Genomic DNA, 21,965 nt, shown 5'->3' with positions numbered 1-21,965 from the left:
TCACCTTACCTTCTGGATGAACCAGACATCTGTCAGCCAATTGGAGACTCACTGATGTGGGCACGAGTTGCCCCACATTTAATTGTCTAAAAATTGACAGCGACATCAAATTTATGTTGGCCTCCAAGTCACACAGGGCTTGCCCAATATAGAGTCCTCCTATAGAGCAAGGAATAGTGAAGCTCCCAGGATCACTCATCTTCGGTGGAATAATATATTTGGAACTTTGCGTTAATGTCACCGTGGCAAATTTTCCAATGCCTCTTTTCTTAATTACCATATACTTCAGAAACTTGGCATAGGCAGGCATTTCCTCAATCGATTCACTGAAAGGAATGTTAACATATAATTGCTTTAACATAGATAAGAAGCGTTGGTATTGTACCTCTTCGTTTTTCTTCTTTCTTAGCCTCTGAGGGAAATGTGGTAACTGAACTTTCATGGTTCCTGTTTCATTTGACTTTGAGGTCAATGCAACCTTAGGTTCCACTTCTTCATTTTCTCTTTCTTCTTGCATTATCGCAATCTCGGGCTCAGTTGTGATGGAAGTTGTTCTACTCTGATCCTTCTTTTCTCCCTCCACAGTATTTCCACTGTGCAATGTCACAACCTGACATTGCTCCTTACTTGATCCCCCTGGGTTGCATGGAAGCTCGGTTGAACTTGGCAACGCCTCTTGTGGTCGACTATTCAGCTCATTCGCAATCTGGCCCATTTACAATTCGAGGTTACGGATGGATGTAGCCTAACTTTGAAGCATAGGCTCTCTAGAGAAGAAGATTGCATTAGTTGTTGTAAGCTACTTGCTTGGTTGCTCTGCTGACCATTGTTGCATTGGAAGAATCCTGGTGGCCCTTCTTTTTGCGCCACAGATTGAAAATTTTGTTGTTGATTCTTCCAAGAAAAATTGGGGTGGTTTCTCCACCCGAGGTTGTAAGTGTTTGAAAAGGGATTATTCTCTACAAAATATACAGACTATGGATTTTGTGGGCAATCTTCCATCGCATTCCCATCACTGCAAGTCGGACACCTTAGGGTGTTTTGACTTATTGCGTTAATTTGCTCACCTTACGGTGTTGGGTTGCTGATCGCCATTCCTTGAATCAAATTCATCATTGCGGTCATTTGGTTTTGTAATGAAACAATGGCACCGTTATTTGCGTCGGAATCTTTGAGTCTCAATCTCTGGTCACTCTCCCTTCAGTCTTCATGGTTCTTGGAGATGCGGTCCAAAATATTCTTCGCCTCCTCGTAAGTTTTGTCAAGCAGACCACTAACGGCTGCCACATTGGCAGCGGTCTGCGAAGCAGGATTTAAACCATGATAGAAAATTTCCATTTGAAGGCAGTCTGGTAGCCCATTATGTGGACAATCTCAAACCAACCTTCTAAACCTCGCCCAAGCATCGTTGAGCGATTCGTCCATATCTTGTTCAAAATTAGTAATAAGATTTCTTCGTCTTGCGTTCTTGGTAGGTGGAAAATACTGTTTAATGAATTTCTCCACTACCTGCTCCCAAGAAGTAATCTCTCTTGGTTCGAGTGAATAAGCCCATTTCCTAGCCTGATCACCAAGAGAAAATGGGAACAATGTTAGTCGAACTTCTTCAGCAGAGATGTTCGGGAACACAAAAGTATTGCATATTTCAATAAAACTTCGGAGGTGGGCATGTGGATCCTCGCCACGCCTTCCTCCGAATTGACCTGCAGTCTGGATCATCTGCAGCATCACCGGTTTCATCTCAAATCTACTTCTGTCGAGGGCAGGCCTCATGATTCCCGGAGAGAAATCATAGAGGTTTGGCGATGCATAGTCCCTAATGGGCCTATTGCGATCGTTTGCCAACAGAATCGGATTCACCATGACAATTATTATCATTTGGTGCTCTACCTCTGGGCTGCTCCGCCATCTCTTCTTTATCGAATTGTGGTTGCTGTTGGCGGTCTCGTAGTCTCCTTCAAAATGTTCTCTCAATCTCCGGGTCATAGTTCGCCAGAGATTGAGAGTTCGGCAAAGAAATCACAAAAATTACTGTTAACAACTATTTTGTCGAAGTCCCCGGCAACGGCGCCAAAAACTTGATGCGTTATTTATTAAGTGGAAATATGCATTGATGGAATTGCGTTGCGCGCTCAAGTTTCCCCAACGGAATTCAAGTGTAAATTCCTCTAAGTTTCCTGGTAAGTCCAGGGTCGAACATAGGGACTTGTAAAATATATGCGTTGGTGATTTTTATGAAGACTTGCGGTAACCAATTAAATAAATAAATCGTTGGGTTTGTTGTTTGCATTGATGAAAATAAATAACGAATGCGACAGAGTTTGAAAAAGAGTTGGTAAATGGGAAATACGATGAATATGCGGTGAACGGGTTGAGAAAAGTTTCAGCTAACACTCCCTAGAATGCGTTCATGCTTTGCGATCATGCAATATGTATACAATAGTAAACCACCTCTCGGCGTGAATGCTACGACTTCTAAGGCTAGAACGCATGCGATAAATATGCGATAAGTCTCAATCTCTATTTATTCGATGACAACATGACATTCACACAAATATGCGACCACATAATATCATTCCCATTCCTAGGATGCATGCGATGCAAGTTGACAAACAGAGCTTATCTCTAAGTCCTTATCTCTTGTTTATGCAAGCCTAATTTTGCTCTTTCGAGTCCAGATTCTAACCTAGCTCTCTCGAGACATTAGGTTCTTTCTTTAGATTCAGTAACTCTAAAGGGTATTTTTCACAACATAAAACAAGTCCCACCACTCTTCTCTTGCTCTGCTGTAAAATAGAAAAGAAAACTATGAATAGAAACAACTGGTAAACTTGTTAACTGATCAACCCCTTTTCTGAAGAATGCACTTAGTATTTATAGGGCATCAATGGTGAAAGGCAGCTTCTCTCTCCTGGTTATACAGATGGGACAACTTTAATTCCTAAGTGACGCGTCGAATGATTGTCACCGATAAAGCTGAGTGTACTTTGTGACCGTTATCACTTGTCAACTTAATTTGGATCCAACTGTCATCAACTTTCTGTCCCATCGCTCTTAATTATCCTTTCACCCGGATGCGCCCACCATATTGCGCTGACCAAGTTGTGGTGATTCTTCTTGGGCGAATGTTTGCAAACACGATCAACGCAAAGTCTTACAATGAAGTTGCGCTCGGCCAATGTATTCCTATGATCGCAATCTCTGTATTGCGTTAATGCGTATTCTGCACAAAAATGTAAAGATCAACTACTCTAATGCGTTGAATGCATGCGACCGCAATATTATAGAATTTATGCTTAATGGATGCAATTTAACATATTTTATCAACGCAATCCAACATTGTTTAAGAAATTAGTACTATGATAACGTGCATTTCTATCCGTTATCACCTGATCACACAAAGAAAAAGGAAACAGAGTTAGTTGAACTTCCTCGGTTGAGATATTTAGGAACACAAAAGTGTTGCAGATTTCTATGAAGCTCCGGAGGTGGGCGTGCGGGTCTTCGCCACGCCTTCCTCCAAACTGCCCAGCAGCCTGGATCATCTACAACATTACTGACTTCATTTCAAACCTCGATCCATCTAACGCTAGCCTCATGATTCCTGGAGAGAAATCATAGAGGTTAGGTGACGTATAGTCCCTGATGGGTTTATTGCGGTCATTTTCCAGAAGTATGGGGTTAGCCATTATATTATTCGCGTTAGCAACCCTTGCGTCCAATTGCTCTGCCATTCTTGGTGTTCCTTCTTGTTGTTGTTGGCGGTCTCTTAATCTTCTTTTGAATGTCCTCTTAATCTCCGGGTCATAATTCGCCAGAAATTAAGAGTTCTGTAAAGAAATCAAAAAATTACTGTTAACAAACTATCTTGCTGAAGTCCCCAGCTACGGCGCCAAAAACTTGATGCTCGTTATTATGTGGTGGAAATATGGATGATATGCGTTGATGGATTTGCGTTGTGCACTCAAGTTTCCCCAGCGAAATTCAAGTGTAAATTCCTCTGAGTTTCCTGGTAAGTCCAAGGTCGAACATAGGGACTTGTGAAAATAGATTGCATTGGTAATTTTGATGAAAACTTTACAGTAACCAGGTAAATAAATAAAGTGTTTGGTTTTTTTATTGCGTTGATTAAAGATAAATAACAAATGCGGTGGAGTTTGAAAAGAGTTGGTAAACGGGAAATGCGATGAATACGATGAACGGGTAGAGAAGGGTTTTGGCTAACACTCCCTAGAATGCGTTCGTGCTTGCGATCATGCAACATGCTTGCAAGTGGTGATTTGACACAAACAGCCTGAATCAATGAATCTTCCTTGTGTTGAATCCCTTCGACGCATGCCTCATGCATTAGACTTTGCCTGCAACACTTTTCTTAATCATGCATTAGACTTTTGTTGAGATCCTGTAATATCATGCGTTAGTGCCGCATTATTTTAGCAATAAACATTCTTTTGCATGAGTTTGATAGTGTTTTGAGTAATTCCATGCGTCTCCTCTAAAAATGATGAGATTTTATCATTAAATACCCTAATTGTTCCAACTTTTGAGCAACAATAACTTGTATTTCTACAAGTTATCATGCATCAACACACATCCCAATGCTTGTCAGGATGCGTCACAATAAATCTCAAATTCCTTACCTGGAACAAGCAAGTTAAGCACTAGCATTGATACTAGCCTCTGTTTCAGCTCCTGAAAACTATGCTCACACTCCGATGACCACTCAAACCTTATGCCTTTCCTAGTCAGGTTCATTAATGGAAGGGCTATCTTAGAAAAACCCTCCATAAACCTCCTATAATAACCTACCAAACCTAGGAAACTACGTATCTCTAAAACAGTTGTGGGTCGTTCTCACTTAACTATTGCTTCTGTCTTCTGGGAATCTACACTAATACCATCTACTGAAATAACATGCCCGAGAAATACAACCCAATCTAACCAAAAATCACATTTACTGAACTTAGCATATAACTGTCTATCTCGCAGCATCTGCAATACTATCCTCAGATGGGTCATATGATCCTCCCTACTGCCAGAATATACCAATATATCATCAATGAATACTAACACGAACTGGTCCAAGTAGGGATGAAATATCTTTTTCATAAGATCCATGAATACCGCAGGGGCATTTATTAGTCCAAATGGCATTATTAGAAATTCATAATGTCCATATCTTGTTCTAAATGTGGTTTTAGGAATGTCAGCTTCCTTCACCTTCAATTGATGATAACCCGATCTCAGGTCTATCTTTGAAAACACTGTGGCTCCTCTTAGCTGATCAAACAAATCATCAATACGTGGTAACGAATATTTATTCTTAATCGTTACCTATTCAGCTGCCTATAGTCGATACACAATCTAAGTGTACCATCTTTCTTCCTTACAAATAACACCAGAGCTCCCCAAGGTGATACACTAGATCGAATGTATCCCTTGTCAATTAACTCTTGCAGTTGAACCTTTAATTCTTTTAACTCAGTTGGCGCCATTCTGTACGGTGCTTGTGATATAGGAGTTGTTCCTGGAATTAAGTCAATAGTAAACTCCATTTCTCTATCGGGTGGCAATCCCGATAATTCCTCAGGAAATACATCCCGTAACTCATTTACCATGAGGACGTCTTCTGGGTTCAGCTCTTTCCCTTGAGCAATCACTGATGGAAAAATAGGCAAGCATAGTGGAAATGAAGATCAATTTTACTCTAATTGCATAAATTAAACATACAACCCTAAATTAATTAATTAGGGTTTTTTTTTTTTTTTTTTGAAATCTTACCTTTGAAGCTCCTGAAAGTCGTCTATCTCCGCTCGAACACAAATCGGACAACCACTAGAGTTGACCTACTATTCTCTGGACTCAGAATCGGGTTGTGGGACCCGATGGATGAAGAACCCGAGAGAGAGAAAGAGATGGAATTAGAAGATAGATTTTGTGTTGGGTTTGGTTTTTACTTTTCAGCCCAATTTTTTAAAAACTAATTTTTGCAAATTGTCAAAAGTTTTTAATCCAAATTTAAAAGTCCATATTTATAGAAAAGAGCCATGCAAAATTGCATGAAACAACTTCATAAAAATCCAACACCTAGATTCCACTATCTAAGTAGGCTTATTATCTCCCCTATAAGCCAACACCTAGCTCACTATTTTGTTAGTGGAATTATCCAACAAAAGTTTGGATTTTCCCACAAACTTTAGTCAAAGGGCAAAATAGTCATTTGGTCAAAGTCAAACTTTGACCGAAAAGTCAACATTTTGACTTTTTATGATTTGACCTCCCGAGCATGAATCCACATTCATTTTCTCGAAATTCAAATCACATTTGAATAGAAGGTCTATCAAAGTTTGCTTTTCAAAGTCAAAAGTCAACTCTTTGACTTTTTACATCTTTGACCATTTCCATTATTTTCGAGCTTCCGAATATGAACGTATTCATATTCTTGATATTTAAATCATATTTAAATATTAAAGTTGTATCTCTAAACTGAAAATCCAACCACTATATCACATATACTTGTTGGTTTCTCTCTCTTCACCTAATTCGAATAATTCGAATTATTCTATCATACTGTTCTAAGTTTATTCCATATGAGCTAGTAGAGGAACCTAATGGACTTATAGATCATGGGCTCCAACGATCCGAGATTAGCTGGCTAAACTCTTTAGACGAAGCTAATCAACATTTGTTAACTCACGGGTCATTCCACTATAGTCCCGTAGTTGCACTCCCCTCATTATAGATATATTTGTGTCCATATAATATAACCATGATTAGTAAGTTAATCCTTCACAGGTTGTTCATAATCTCGACTGAGTCATAAAAATCGTTTTACCCCGAGACTACATCTTATTCCTTAAGTTCCACTGATCCTCTAATGAACAATTGGTTTAAGGTCCAACCTATAAACCAAACCCCTTCCGGGCCAAGGAGAGGGTGAGGCCCCTTGTTCAAGACCTGGATTCAGTACTAAAGAGAATAACCTATCTACTATCCCTGTAACGGGTAGGAGTGAATTTCGTCTTGCACCCTATGTTCCCAGCTATCCACCTGATCTTACCCCTAAAATGGGAGGCTTATTGGACTAGCGACAATGAGCTGCCCCCACCTATGCAGATCTAACGATAATTCTGAGTGAACAGGAGTTCATAGTTAGCTCAGGATTAAGAACAAGTTACCTAGGTCATCAATTAATGAAATAGTCAGTTTTATACATTAAACGGCATTTAGAATGTAAAAAGTGACTATTTTATGGTTCAGTCTTATGTAAACTCTTTACATAGGATGCCCCTATTTTCATGTCTCCACATGAATGGTTTAGGATCACATCGTTTATACTAACTACAAAATGGGCCACATCCATAATGTCCCCAGAATAAGGCGCTCAACCTTATTCATATACTATAGACCATTTTGGCTATATATTTGAACTTGATCCACATTTATGTCACTACATAAAGTTCATACTTAAACTTAATAGCCTCGAATCCTTAGTTTATTAGATTCATGAATATAAAATTTAAATTTACTAAAGATTTTCAATAACAGCTTTATTGAACAAGAATATGATATTACAAACTACGAGTTTTAGGACATAAAATCCAACAATCACTACATGAGCCAAATAGGCCTTACATCTCTTACTCAGCAGCTTCCTAGCCTTCACTGCTGATATCAGACTTCCCGTAGTTAATCTTTTGCTTCCTACCAGTATTGCATCCTGGCCATTTGATTTTCTGAATACTACTTCTTTCTTGTACCAATCCACTGAAGCACGATATTTACTTAGGAAATCCATCCCTAGGATAGCATCAAACTCTAACAAATCCAAGGGAAGTAAATCAATATAAAAGTTCTGACCATTGATCAACATTTCATAATGTTTATAACATTCCTCTACTATTATCACATCTCCCATCGGGGTAGAGATATAGCTTCTTAGGCATAGGCTCAAAATAACCTATCTATACTAGATGCAAACATGCTAGATACAAATGAATGTGTGGCACCAGGGTCAAATAAAACATAAGCAGACTGTCCACATAATATGACATTACCGGTCACAACATCTAGAGGCTTTGCTGCCTCCTAGTGTGTCACGGCATACACTCGCCCCTACTGCTGGGGGTCGACCTACGACACCCTTCTGATTGGCACCATTTGACCCTTCGTAGCTCGTCGGGGCTCTTAACGAATTATATGCCTCTCCTACCTATGTGCACGTAGATTTTTCTAAGTACCGTCAACACCTTAGGTACTATTACCCAGATACCTTCTCTGTGTCCTTCATTACCGGGTTATTTTCTAGCATCAAATTAAGCTTTATTGCATGCCATTTACATAAAGACTCATTCTATCATAGCCTTCCTCCAAAACGCATGCTTCAACATAGGAACTTAACTTTTATAATGAATTCACAACATATCTTGGCATGCGTTAAAACATATACAAGCTGGAGAAGATACACTATGCTATTTATTAAACATTTGTTGCTTGAGGAAGTATAAATTCATCATCAACATCACTGTAACTTACATGGTCTTTTATGCATAAGTATTGAAAGCATTAAGTTCATTTTAGTCACTCATAGCTCTTTAGGGCTCTTAACGGATTATATGCCTTTCCTAGCTCCTCTTGGCCTGAAAGGACATAATTCCCAGTTAGATTCCTTAGAATTCTCAACAAAATGCTTTAGATAGTTCACTTACTAATTAAACTTTCATCAACAAAATCAGCATTACTAGCAAGATGATCATCATGAGCGAGATCACCCTCATGAGCGAGATCATCCTCATGAGTGAGTACCACTTCTAGTGGTATTTGTCACTTTTCAACGAGATTTGCGACTTCCCAGTGAGATTTGCAACTTCCCAGCGAGATTCAGCGCAAAACCAGCAAGATTTTCATCCTTAGCAAGATCAACCTCTTCCTTATCTCGCTCTTGCTCTTGCTCATTTTCTTATCTCACTCTTACTCTCGCTCATTTTCTTATCTCGCTCTTGCTCTCGCTCACTATGGGGAGTTGCTTGCTTAATCTTCCCAAGCAGCTGTCTGTTTACGCACCATTTTCCTGTTTCAAATTAAAAAATTCATAACTCAAAATCTAGGACTTGTTTCAAGAAACTTTCTTCTACAAACTTGTTTAGAATTGAGTAATTTCTTACCTTAAAATCTCAGCCCCAAATTCCTTGTAATTTAGCTTGGAGCTTCCAATCTTCACCCCGGGCTCTGATTAATCCGAGAATCTACCCCTTCTGTAAATTCTTCACTTTTTGTTCTTCTCCGTGTGAGATCTTTCTCCGGAAAAATAACCTCAAAAACTAGATTCTCCCAGCTTTCAAATGACACCAATCTCACTTAATTTTCTCAATTCATTTGCCAAAACCTGCTTCTGAAGTTCCTCTTCCTCTTATACTTCCTGCCGCCTTCCATGTTCAAAGGTCAAACCGCCACCTCTTCCAGCACTTAATGCTTAAACCCAACTACTTCCTCTCTAATCCTTTCTTTCTTCTTCTTTTTTTTCCCTTCATTTGTAGTTTCCCTATAACTGCACCATAAATTTTTCACTAATCAAATAATTAATATGACATTCTCAACCAAACATACTTATATAGAAAACGTAAAATTCGGGGTTTACACCTCCATTAGTCTGAACTGTGAGATTCATATATTGCGCCTATTAGTTTGCTTTAGGCGGCTCTTTGCTAGTCGTTTAGCGATGGCTATCCCCTCGGAGGTTTGTAACATAGGATTCAGAACAACCCAGACTTCAGTAAAATGAATAGGGTTTTATAGTTCCGTCTTGGATATTGTCTCCTATTTCGGAGGCAAGTTCATACTATCCTATAAGATCTGAAAATGGCAGGTCACACTTACAAGAATTACTAAATTGTTAGTAAAGATCTTGATCGAAAATGATAACTAAATGACTATAGGAATAAGAGTTATTCCGGAGACAATAGGAATAAGAGTTATTCCAGGGATAGTGTTTGGTCAAAATTGTTTGCTTTAGTGAAGGAGTATCTGACTACCCTTTGGTAGCACATATTCCGACTTATTAAAGTATCGTTGCAAATAAATAATGGTTATGGGTACATTATTACTTTTTACTAAAACTTGATTTTGGATTTAGTTACAATTTGCTAAATTAGAACTTGTTTCAATTTTATCAGCATGTTGAATACTTCTAGAATACTCACTTCTGATTTCAATAATAGTAAAATCAAATCAACAAACAAATTACTAGTAGTTGACTACACCAAAAGAGTTTTAACAGAGGATTGTTCTCTATCTCCCAACTTACCTGAGATTATGAATTATGTAGATGAGAATGCAGAATTCGAACAACAAGATAAATATGAATTACTTGTTATTGAAGCATGTTTAGTGGAAAATGATAAAATCTGGATAATTGATTCAGGTGCCGCTAATCATGTTTGTACTATCTCATAGGAAACAAGTTCCTAGAGACATTGACAGAAGGTGAAACAATCTTTAAGGTAGGGACCGGAGAGATTGTTTCAGCCAAAGCAATAGAAGATATGAAGTTATTTATAGGAGATAAGTACATTTATTTGAAAAATGTATATTAGATTCCTTCTATGAAAAGGAATCTAATATCTGTCTCTTGTTTGCTAGAACAAAATTATAGAGTTTATTTCGAAAAGGATGAAGTGTTCATCAATATAGGAAATAAACATATTTGCTCTGCAAAATTAGAAAATAACTTGTATATGTTAAAACCAACTGAGGTCAAAGCTGTTTTGAACATAGAGATGTTTAAAACTGCTGGGACTCATAAGAAAATGAAGATTTCTCCAAATGCCTATCTTTGGCACTTAAGACTGGGTCACATAAATCTCAACAGGATTGAGAGATTGGTTAAGAGCGGTCATCTAAATAAGTTGAAAAATAGTTCATTACCACCATGTGAGTCCTGTCTTGAGGGTAAAATGACAAAAAGATCGTTTTCTAGAAAAGGTCTTAAAGCCAAAGAACCCCTAGAGATGATTCACTCAGACCTTTGTGGGCCTCTAAATGTTAGAGCAAGAGGGGGGTATAAATATTTCATTAGTTTTATATATGATTATTCCAGGTATGGGTATGTTTACCTAATGCACCAAAAGTCTGAAACTTTTGAAAATTTCAAAGAGTATAAGGCTGAGGTTGCAAACCAATTAGGTAAAAAGTCTAAAACACTTCGACCGGATTGAGGTGGTGAGTATATGGATTTAGAATTCCAAAACTATTTGATAGAACATGGAATTTAGTCTCAACTCACAGCCCCTGCCACACCTCAGCAAAACGATGTGGTAGGAAAGAGAAACAGAACCTTGTTGGACATGGTTCGTTCCATGATGAGTTACGCTCAGTTACCAAATTCTTTTTGGGGACACGCAGTTGAGACAGCGGTGTATATTTTGAACATGTAAAGGAAATTTATATCATTTCAGGATTTGAGGTTGTCCAGCACATGTGTTGGTGCAAAATCCTAAAAAGTTGGAACACCGTTGAAAAGTGTGCCTATTTGTAGGCTACCCAAAAGAGACATGAGGTGGTTTCTTTTATGATCCTTAGAAGATAAAGTATTTGTATCAACAAATGCAATCTTCTTGGAGGAAGACCATATAAAGAATCCTCCACCTCGCAGTAAGCTAGTAATAGAAGAAATGTCCAGAGAAACGACAAATGTATAAACAAGAGTTGTTGATAAAGCAGGTCCTTCAACAAAAGTAGTTGATAGAGTAGGTCCATCAACAAGAGTTCTTGATGAAACTAAGACTTCACATCCTTCTCAAGAGTTGAGAATGCCTCGTCATAGTTTTTTTTTTTTTTTTTGTGCAACAGCCTGATCGGTACATGGGTTTAACTGAAACTCAAGTCATCATACCAGATGGTGGTTTAGAGGATCCATTGTCTTTTAACCAAGCAATGAATGATGTGGACAAAGACCAATGGATTAAAGCCATGGACCTTGAAATGGAATCTATGTATTTCAATTCTATCTGGAATCTTGTAGATCAACCTGAAAGGGTAAAACCCATCGGTTGCAAATGGATCTACAAGAGAAAACGAGCCCAAGCTGGTAAGGTACAGATCTACACAGCTAGACTTGTGGCAAAAGGGTTTACCCAAAGAGAGGGGGTAGATTTTGAAGAAACCTTCTCTCCAGTTGTTATGATAAAGTTTATTAGAATACTCTTATCCATAGCCATATTTTATGATTATGAAATTATCAAGACAGTTTTTTTGAATGGCTATCTTGAGGAGAGTATCTATATGTTTCAACCATAAGAGTTTATAAAGCAGGGTCAAAAGCAAAAGGTTTGCAAGCTTAATCGATCCATTTATGGATTAAAACAAGCTTCTAGATCCTGGAATATGAGATTTGACGCTGCGATCAAATCTTATGGCTTTGAACAAAATGTGGACAAACCTTGTGTATACAAAAAAATCGTTAACAAAATTGTCTCTTTTCTGATGTTGTATGTTGATGATATTCTACTAATTGGGAATGAGGTAGAATATCTAGCTGACATTAGAAGATGGCTAGCTTCGCAATTCCAAATGAAAGATTTGGGAGAAGCACAGTATGTTCTTGGAATCCAAATAATTCGAAATTGTAAGAACAAAACATTAGCATTATCTCATGCATCTTATACAGACAAGATGTTGTCTAGGTATAAAATGCAAAATTCCAAGAAAGGATTTTTACTTTTCAGGCATGAAATTCACCTGTCTAAGGAACAAAGTCCTAAGACACCTTAAGAGCTTAACAGTAGGGAGTTTAATGTATGCGATGTTGTGTACTCGTCCCAATATATGCTATGTCGTAGGAATTGTCAATAAATTTCAGTCCAATCCTGGTCATGATCATTGAACTTCTGCTTAGAATATTCTCAAGTATCTTTGGAGAACGATAGGTTATATGTTCGTGTATGGTGTTAAGGATCTGATCCTCACTGGATACACTGATTCTGACTTTCAGACTGATATTGATTCGAGGAAATCAACTTCGGGGTAGTATTCATTCTAAACGGAGGAGCAGTTGTATGGAGAAGCATCAAACTAAGTTGTATTTCGGACTCCATAAGTGAAGCAGCAAAAAAAGCAGTATGGCTCAGAAAGTTCCTAACAGATCTGGAAGTACTTCCTAATATGCACCTGCCTGTCACTCTCTATTGTGACAATAGTGGAGCAGTTGCAAATTCAAAGGAACTACGAAGCCATAAAAGAGGGAAGCATATCGAACGGAAGTACCATCTCATAAGAAAGATTGTACACTGAGGAGACATCATTGTCACCCAGATTGCTTCGCAAGATAACTTAGCTGATCCATTTACAAAGGTCCTCTCTGCTAAAGTGTTCGAGGGTCACCTAGTAGGACTAGGTCTAGAAGTTTTGTATCACTAGGGTAAGTGGGAGAATTTATGGGTATTGTAATGCCTTAGTTTATTGTATTTGTACATTTTATTGTCTCCATGTAAAGTCAACATTGTGTATATCTGTATATATTGATCCACTAGAGTTTTAGTCCAAGTGAGAGTATTGTTGGGTTTTATGTCCTAAAACTTAGAATTTGTAAAATGATAAACATTTTCTATAATCAATAAACTTATTATTGATTTCATAAATTGTATGAAAGTTTAAATCCAATAAACTAAGACCCATGACTATTGCATGAGTATTTAAACTTTACGTGGAGACATACCGTCGCACGCTATTATCTAAACGATCGTTTACCTTTTCCTAAGCGATCGTTTAGCTCTCGGTATGTACTAAACGATCGTGTAGATGACCACTTAGTTTTTCTTACGCGACAGTTTGGACAATCACTCACCCTTTTCCTACACGGATCGTTTATACAATCGCTTACCTTTTCTTATACGGTCGTTTAGACGATCGCTTACTTTTTCCTACACGATCGTATACTTCACCTAAATGATCAAGCATCTTGTCTATGCGATAGACGACCTCATATCCCACTTGCTTGATCGTTGTGTACGGTCTCTCTTCCTTCTTTCCTCTACCAATTCCGAACAAAGCCCACACTTTGGATTCTCACTCTAAGAATATTGAGGGCTCTAAGTGGTGGTGTCTTCTCCGTTTCCTTCTGTCCGAGTGGTGATTGTTCAAGGTAGACAGTTGGATTTTAGACTTGTTGTGAAGAAGAAATCTTTATCTGGTATGATCTTTTGATCTCTTTAGCATTATGAATGCATATTAGTATGTTTTGAACGTATATGTGGTAATTCTGTCACAATGAATTGGAAAGATCTGCTTCCGCTCATAGGTACTTTTGAATAAGAGTTCCTTCACTAAAGGCTAAGAACTCTGAAGCTCTAAAGATTCAGGCTCCAGAGCTTTGAGGATTCAAAAGTTAAAGCTTTAAAGATCTGAAGAACACAACTCCTTCAAAGCGTTGAAGATCAGAAGACAAACTAAAGCTCCAAAAAATCAACTTTTGTTCTCCTAGAGATCTAAAGACTAAAACTCATAAGATTTCTAGAAGATACAAAAATACTATGAAGATCTTGAAATTAGAAACTCCAAATGTCGATCCAAGTTGATCAACAAGCCAAAGGCTAATCCAAGTCGATCAACATGCCAGAGGCTGATCTAAGTCGATCAACAAGCTAGAAGTCGGTCAAATCCAATCAACAAGCTAGAGGCCAACCCAAGCAGATCAATAAGTCGGAGGCTTATCCAAGTCAATCAATAAGTCAAAAGTCGATCCAAGTAGATAAAAAAGCTAGAGGCCGACCCAAGTTGATTGACAGCCAAATCGATCCAAGAAGGTCATCAAGCCCAAAGGTCGATCATCCAAGAAGATCAACAAGCCCAAAGGCTGATCCTCCAAGAAGATCAACAAGCCCAAGGATCGAACTTTACTTTTTTGCGAAAAAGCATTAAAGGATCATTTATTAGAGACTATACTCACTATACTATAATGAAATCAATACATATACAAAGTTCAAATTCAACGAATCAAATTTCTCCAGAAATCTCACTGAAAATTGACCATGGAGTTGCAATTAGAGGTAGTCGTCACTGAAATTGGGTGTCAGAGGTGGTCTTCATTGAAGTTGGTATCGTGGAGTGATTGTTCGAGTTGATGGCCGAAAAGTGGAGTCATTAAAAATATTGAAGGGAGAAAGAGTTGATTATTTTAACTATTGAGTTGTAAATAGTGTTACCATAGAAAACTATGGTTTAAAATAACCCTTACCTCCATTATTTTGACATACTACCCAAACGTTGGCCTATTATAGCTCACTCAATCCATTCTAAATTGGTGTTCCAAATACCCATTTACACATATATAGTTGAACTTTAGAAAAGAAAAGGTAAAAAAAAACTTTAAAATGTTAGAAATTTGCAGTTCAAATTCGCACGTGTACTAAAAAACTGCATATTCATACTACAAGAATGATAATCTTTTATCAAAGTAAGCTTAGTTAAACAACCATTAATATAACTATACTCCCAAGAGGTTGAATGTTGGATCCCATCTACATGATATTGTACTAAAAAAATAAAGAATACATTAAAAGATACACTTTTCACACCAATCGATAATACATTTTGCTTGCGAAAGGAAATAAACTTTGTAGGGCGCGGGCCACGGGTTTGGACTTTGGAGTTCGACTCTAATCTAACTCCTGCCGGTTCTCTCTCTAATCCTCACCGCGATAGAATAGCCGCGAAGACAAAGCCCAAACGATGCTGCGTCTTCAATGGCTTTCTTCTTCCTTGCTTCCCTCATTTAACCCCGAACTCTTGCCGGAAAGTCTTTCTAACGGCAGACTGTGTAGCCTCAACTCCTTTCGCCCACTCCTTACTCTCAAACCTTCTCCGAAATGCCAATACTCCTGGAACACGCAGCAGCAGCAGCAGCAGTCGCCCTTCGAACCGGGCTCTCAGACCGATTCATTTTCCTCACAAACTCGCGCCAGAGGTACTTCCTTATCTGTTTCATTTCAATTCTTTTTTAGAAGAACTTCGTGTTTCCTGTCGGTTACAGTTGGTGAGAGCAGGGTTGATGCTATTTGGAAATTTTAGTTTATGTTGGAAGGAAAATGAAGTATATAGCTCCGGATTTGTGACATTGAGAACATGCTTTGACTTTCTTTGTCCGTGTATGGACTGAATTATTTTGACCTTGTTCTCTTTTTGTTTATCACCTGTTCCTCAATTTCAAAGGGTTTCTCCTAACTCAAGGGTTTTGTGTTAGTTGTTTTTTTTATTTCTCGGGTTCTGAAGTATTATGGTTTGGTTTGTTAGTAGCTGCTGCTGCATTGCCACCGAGGTTTTTTGTTGGTCATTCGATATACAAAGGGAAGGCTGCTCTTACAGTTGAGCCTAGGCCACCCGAGTTTACACCTCTAGATGTATGTCTGACTTGAATTCTGAGCTTTCTATAATTCATGATATGCTGCTTTTCTTTGTTGTTAGTTTTTTAAGGTTATTAATCATTTAAAATTTGCTAGTCAGGGGCGTTCAAAATATCCAGGGAAGGATTTGTATTGCTTCAATTTGCTCCTGCAGCTGGTGTTCGTCAATATGATTGGAGCAGAAAACAGGTGTTTTAAAACGACCTGATATTTAACTCCTAAGTTATGGAAGTCTCTGAATTAATGAGCTAAACTGAAATTCTAGATTAATGCTGACTACTATTCCACAGGTTCTATATTTGGCATCTTGGAAGTGTGGAAAAGTAGTATCATTTTCTTGATGAAGTAGATGGTATTGAAAATATCAAGGCATGTTTTGGGAGCTGTGTACAACAACCATTTTTCTATTTTCTAAAATCAACCTATTTGCAAGAACAATAATTGGATAATATCTTGTAAAGGTTAAGATCATTATGCATTTGAAATCACTCTTTTATTTTTTTTGAAATCAGAACAACTTGAGTTGTTCTCAAGAAAATGTTACTATGAGAATAAACGAAATCAGACACAGTGAAGAACTTTTGCTGAAACAATTGCTTTGTTAGTTTTTTTTTTTTTTTTTTGGGTATGATTATTTGATACCTTACCAAAGTAGATTACTTTTGTATATAGGTCTTCTCATTATCAGTGACAGAATTGGGAAGTCTAGTTGCCCTTGGCCCACGTGAGTCTTGTGAATTCTTTCACGACCCCTATAAGGGAAAAAGGTACTATTTTTATTTTTATATTTTTTACAAGTACAATCAAAATTTATACCATTAGTTGTGCCATGTTCATGTTTATGTATTGTGCTTTCTTTGGTTAGCACAAACATTTATGCCACAATGATGTCTTAATCTTTTTAGTAGCCAAATACCACATCTTTCTTGTGAGTACATCCTGCCAAATAAAATGAATTTTACGTAATAAGTTGTTTGTAAACAAAGCGTTTCAGGTTTGAAAATATAGTATTTTATGATAACAAGAGACGACAAAATATTTGTTCTGCAGTGATGAAGGGAAGGTCAGAAAGATACTAAAAGTGGAGCCTCTTCCGGATGGTTCTGGCCATTTCTTCAATCTCAGTAAGTCCTTTACGATCCATTTGAGAGAGAATATTAATGCTGAATTCCTGAGTGTTCAGTTGAAGCGAGGGTATGCGTTACCTCCAACGGAATTTAATTAGTTGGAAGTATTTATGTCTCATTTACTTGTGTCATTGTATTTCCAAACCCTTTGATATGATCACCCCACCACTGTTTTCCCCCATTAAACTTCCTTTCATATCTTCAATTATGATGATGGTTTCTGATAGGATTAGTACACTTCCTATGAAATATACTGGCTCTAAAAGAGACGAGCGAATTAGTATATGATAAGTTTGTATGCATGACTCATGAGAGGGTGAATTTTAGTACAGATGAAGCTGTGTGTGCTGGGTCGTTAGAATGAGTATAACACTGATTTGCTTATATCTAGCTCAATGGATTTCTGCAATTCAATTGTCCTACTTTAATCTAATTCTTTATTAGACATCTGGAATAGTCTTAAGAACCTGATTTACCTTTTGGTTTACTTATTTCTAAGTTCAATAAATAATCTACATCTCTATCATCATCTATCGTAATGAAAATTGATTATTATTTTTTTAAAGTTCTTTTTCTGGATAGCATTGATCCTGTGAACTGCAATGATGCTAGAGAAAGTCTTTTTTTTCTTACCCCTTTACCATTTCTGTTCCATTTTGATGCACAAGGTGTTCAGAACAAGCTAATCAACGTGGATGAGAGCATTTATATTCCTATCACCAAAGCAGAGTATACTGTACTTGTTGAGGCTTTCAAGGTATAGTTCTTTCCAGTTTACATGCACATCTCAATATTTAGGTGTTAAGAAAACTTATATGAAACTAAATTCTAGGTAGTTAATCACTATAGATTGAACTCTTTCTCTCTAAGCCCTTTGTTATATCCATGATTTTTTACCACTAAGTCAACCTATAAATGTCAACCTTGTTTTTCCTCAAAATTATGTGGTTATAATTCGTAAATTTGGATGTTTAAGATTGCGTTTCTGATACGGGTGAATTCGTTACTCTGTAGTTTGTCTTGCCGCACCTCATGGGTTGGCATACGATTGCAAACACCATCACGAGGCCTGAAGATAGCATCCGAGTAAATAATGCCAATCCCAGATATGGGGGCGACTTTGAATGGAACAGATAGTCTACTTTTTCTTAGGCCGAAGATGATCGTTGTGCTTATTTCAGTTATCCATATCAAACTAGTTATGAGCTAATCACCTTTTTAATATGGGTCCACGTTTTTTTAATATATCTCTAAACCCTAGAATATATATATAATTTTGTATATTAGTTTTAAATGTTATTGTGGAAGTTACCAATAGAGTTCACTTTCATTCCAAGTTCTCTACATTTCATAATATAAATCATTAACAATTCTAATCATAATGTTAGAAAAGATTAATTTTAATTTAAATACTCTTTTTCGACCATTTTATTTAATTTAGGTTATATTACAAGAATTTTTGGTACAGAAGACCTCATTTGAGAGGTCCAAATGAAAAATGGCTACCGGTAAAAGTAATGGAAAGTGGCCTTCTGTAGATCTCATCCACGTGATTTTACTTGTCGTCCCTGAGATGTACCCCATGCGCCTGAATCTACCTAGGAACTCGATTCTCGATTATTTGTCACTTGATTCTCGATTACTCGTCACACGATCTTCGATGCCCGGTCACTCGATACCCGGATGTGTGGTCACTCGATACATGTACAATCGATACGTGTATACTCGATCACAGCTACGTCATACTTGATACTCGATCATTTTGAACCTTTTGAATTCTTAACCTGTTTGAAGTCCATTATTTCACCACTTTAACTCATTTCTCAGACTATTATTTCTCGTCTTTCGATTTTATATCCCTCGACGATTTTACCTGTACACTCGAAATCCTCTCTATTTTCTCAACATCAGGCAACATTCTTCTTTTTGTTTATATTTTGGCATCATTCGCCTCTTTGTTATATTTTGGCATCATGTTCCTTGACATGCACTTTCATGTTCCTCGATACTCGATCGATACGATTTTCATTTCGATTTTCATATCTTGCATGTTTGGTTGGAGCTCGAATTTTTTCCGTTTCGTTTTCATATTTTTGGTATTTCGGACCGTCTAGAGTTTAGGGTTTGAGTAGGATAAGTCATAAAGGTGGAAAATCAAATTGAGCTCTTGTGTATGTGTATCATGTATCGTGTATTGTGTAAAGGACACTATGTAGCATGTATCGAGTAAAGGACACTATGTAGCATGTATTGTGCATCTAGTATCTAGCAATCGTGTATCATGTATTGAGTATCAAGTATCGTGTATTGTGCATCGAGTTTAGTATTTTGTGTATCAAGTATTGAACAAAATGCTTAATTTCTGGTGTTCGTTGTTATTCTATGCAGTATGGCTAGACAATTTAAGATTTCTCCCCAAGATCGTTTCCCAGACCAAACGACCAGCGTATCCTCTCACATTGGGGCGGCTAACAAGGTTGTGAAAGAAAAGCTTACTCCCACTCAGCTTGCCCTCTTCAAGAAGACGGTATTTGGGTGATTTGTGGACATGGACATTATCTTCAACAGTCCATTGCTCCACTACATTCTATTGAGGGAAGTTGTAGACAATAGAAATGATGTAATAACCTTCAATTTGAATGGTATGGTTGTTACATTCTCCAAAGAAGACTTCCTGTTGGTGACGGGATTGTGGCGGTCACCTAATCCAACAGTTATGAGGAGGGGGTGACGCACTTGGATCACTGTGTAGTAGGTACTTTAATAATGATTTTGCAGGGGACATTCACATTGATACCTTAGAGACAGCGTACAAGGAGATGGAGTTTGATAACGACATGGATGTTATGAAGATGACATGGTCTATTATACTGAATTGGGTAGGATGGGGAGGGAGAAGACGAGAGCCAACGTTGACAAGACATTATTGATTGATGTGGAGGATTTGTATTACTTTAATTCCATGGATTGGGAAAACATGCCATGGGAGAGGATGTTACTTGGACGACAAAGAGGATTGAGTAGCAAAGCAGATAACTATAGTAAAAGGTAAAAAAAACAATAAGAACTACATTGTCAAATATAACCTACTGTGGTTTCCTCATGCATGCCAGGTAATATCCATTCATTGGCCATATGAGATCTACTTATTTTAGTCACAATATGAGTTACTATTTATTCTTATTTTTATAATCGTTTATAAATTATGGTAAGTGTGGGCATACGAGATCGTATCAACGGTTGCTAGAAAAGTTGCAAACCGAATGAGTAGACATGTCGTACTTCAATTCATGAGGTGGGAGTGTACATACTCTTTGCCGACCAAAAAAATATGTTTGAATCCAACGAGGTTAGTGTATTACATCAATATTTCTTTCCTTGTTTTGTATAGATAAGGATCACACTCACATCACTGATCATGTTGGATAGTGATGTAACTAGAAGACTTACTTATTTAATTAGCTATAGTTAGTTTGTTAGTTTTGACTTTAACTATAGTTAGTTTGTTAGTTTTGAACAAACTTGTAATCTTTCTCTATAAATAAAGCCTCTTTCCTCATTTTGAGGAGAGATTCATTGATTCAAAATATTAGATTTTTAGTTTCACACCAAAATTGGTATCAGAGTAGTCCAAGATTTGGGAACCGATGGCAGGAAGGAGAGCCCATCAACCAATCGAAGGAGATGTACACGGACAAAAACAAGCGGTGGAAGATACTCCCACCCTCTCTCCAAGAACCTCAACCCGGTGCTTGCTGTCCGTTGAGAACTCATTGGAGAGAATTCATGGCATCTTAACAAACCTTCAAGAAAGCATGGAAACCCTTGCTAGAAGAGTTGAAATGCTTGCAACACCTCAAAATCGAGAGAATATTCTGTTGGATCGATATGGCAACCCTAGAGGGGGTGAATAGGGTTTAATTAAACTTTTTTCTAAATTAACCCAATTAAACTAATTAATACACTTTTTATAAATAATAAGAAAAATTCAATTTATGCAACAAATAAGATGACAAAAATGTGAAAATTTAATCTTATCAAATTTTAGCAAATAAATAAGAACAAACTAAAACATACAATAAATTACTTAAATTAATTGCAAAAATAAAAAGGAAAGAGTTAGAGAAGAAGACACCGTAATTTTTATAGTGGTTCGGTCAAACTCAACCTACTTCACTCCCCAAGCGCCTCTTGGAAATTTGAATAAAATCTTTCCGACTCTTTCCACAGATTAGAGCCCTTACACCACCGCTCCTTTTACGGGTTCAAGAGCAAACCCGATCCTTTCCACGGTTTAGGATCAAACCGTTACAAATGTTGGAATTTTTGAAGAACACAATACAATTCTCACTAGAGTAGATTTACAAGTTCAAGTACTCAACAAATTTATCCTCACAATACAATAACACTCTCTCAAGAATAAGATGAAAAAAAATGGGAACTT

The 21,965-nt window shown here is 37.4% G+C and overlaps 1 protein-coding gene across 2 annotated transcripts; it reads left to right on the top strand.

Moving 5' to 3' along the window:
• The first annotated feature begins 15,565 nt into the window (after nucleotides 1–15,565).
• LOC120075186 (single-stranded DNA-binding protein WHY3, chloroplastic-like) lies at nucleotides 15,566–18,857 on the top strand. 2 transcript variants are annotated; one of them, XM_039028383.2, is made up of 7 exons: nucleotides 15,566–15,958; nucleotides 16,288–16,391; nucleotides 16,491–16,583; nucleotides 17,067–17,161; nucleotides 17,445–17,518; nucleotides 18,190–18,278; nucleotides 18,536–18,857. In XM_039028383.2, exons 1-7 carry the CDS (start codon nucleotides 15,724–15,726, stop codon nucleotides 18,656–18,658), a joined length of 813 nt encoding a protein of 270 aa, XP_038884311.1. In that variant the 5' UTR covers nucleotides 15,566–15,723; the 3' UTR covers nucleotides 18,659–18,857. The 2 variants fall into 2 exon arrangements, with proteins under 2 accessions (XP_038884311.1, XP_038884310.1); XM_039028382.2 differs by having other exon boundaries at nucleotides 15,572–15,958; nucleotides 16,285–16,391.
• The last annotated feature ends 3,108 nt before the right edge of the window (nucleotides 18,858–21,965 follow it).

This window comes from Benincasa hispida, chromosome 4 (genome assembly GCF_027475165.1).
Source record: "Benincasa hispida cultivar pf3 chromosome 4, pf3_genome.v1.1, whole genome shotgun sequence".
In the NCBI taxonomy this organism is placed as follows: Eukaryota; Viridiplantae; Streptophyta; class Magnoliopsida; order Cucurbitales; family Cucurbitaceae; genus Benincasa; species Benincasa hispida.
The sequence above is the reverse complement of the archived record's forward strand: the minus strand, read 5'-3'. Positions and strand labels throughout refer to the sequence as shown.

Bases quoted from the DNA above. Each gene is read 5' to 3' on its own strand.
- LOC120075186 (XM_039028382.2), top strand. From the start codon at position 15,724: ATGCTGCGTCTTCAATGGCTTTCTTCTTCCTTGCTTCCCTCATTTAAC. The intron at 15,959-16,284 runs GTACTTCCTTAT...TTGGTTTGTTAG, and splicing joins CTCACAAACTCGCGCCAGAG to TAGCTGCTGCTGCATTGCCA. The intron at 17,162-17,444 runs GTACTATTTTTA...TTTGTTCTGCAG, and splicing joins GACCCCTATAAGGGAAAAAG to TGATGAAGGGAAGGTCAGAA.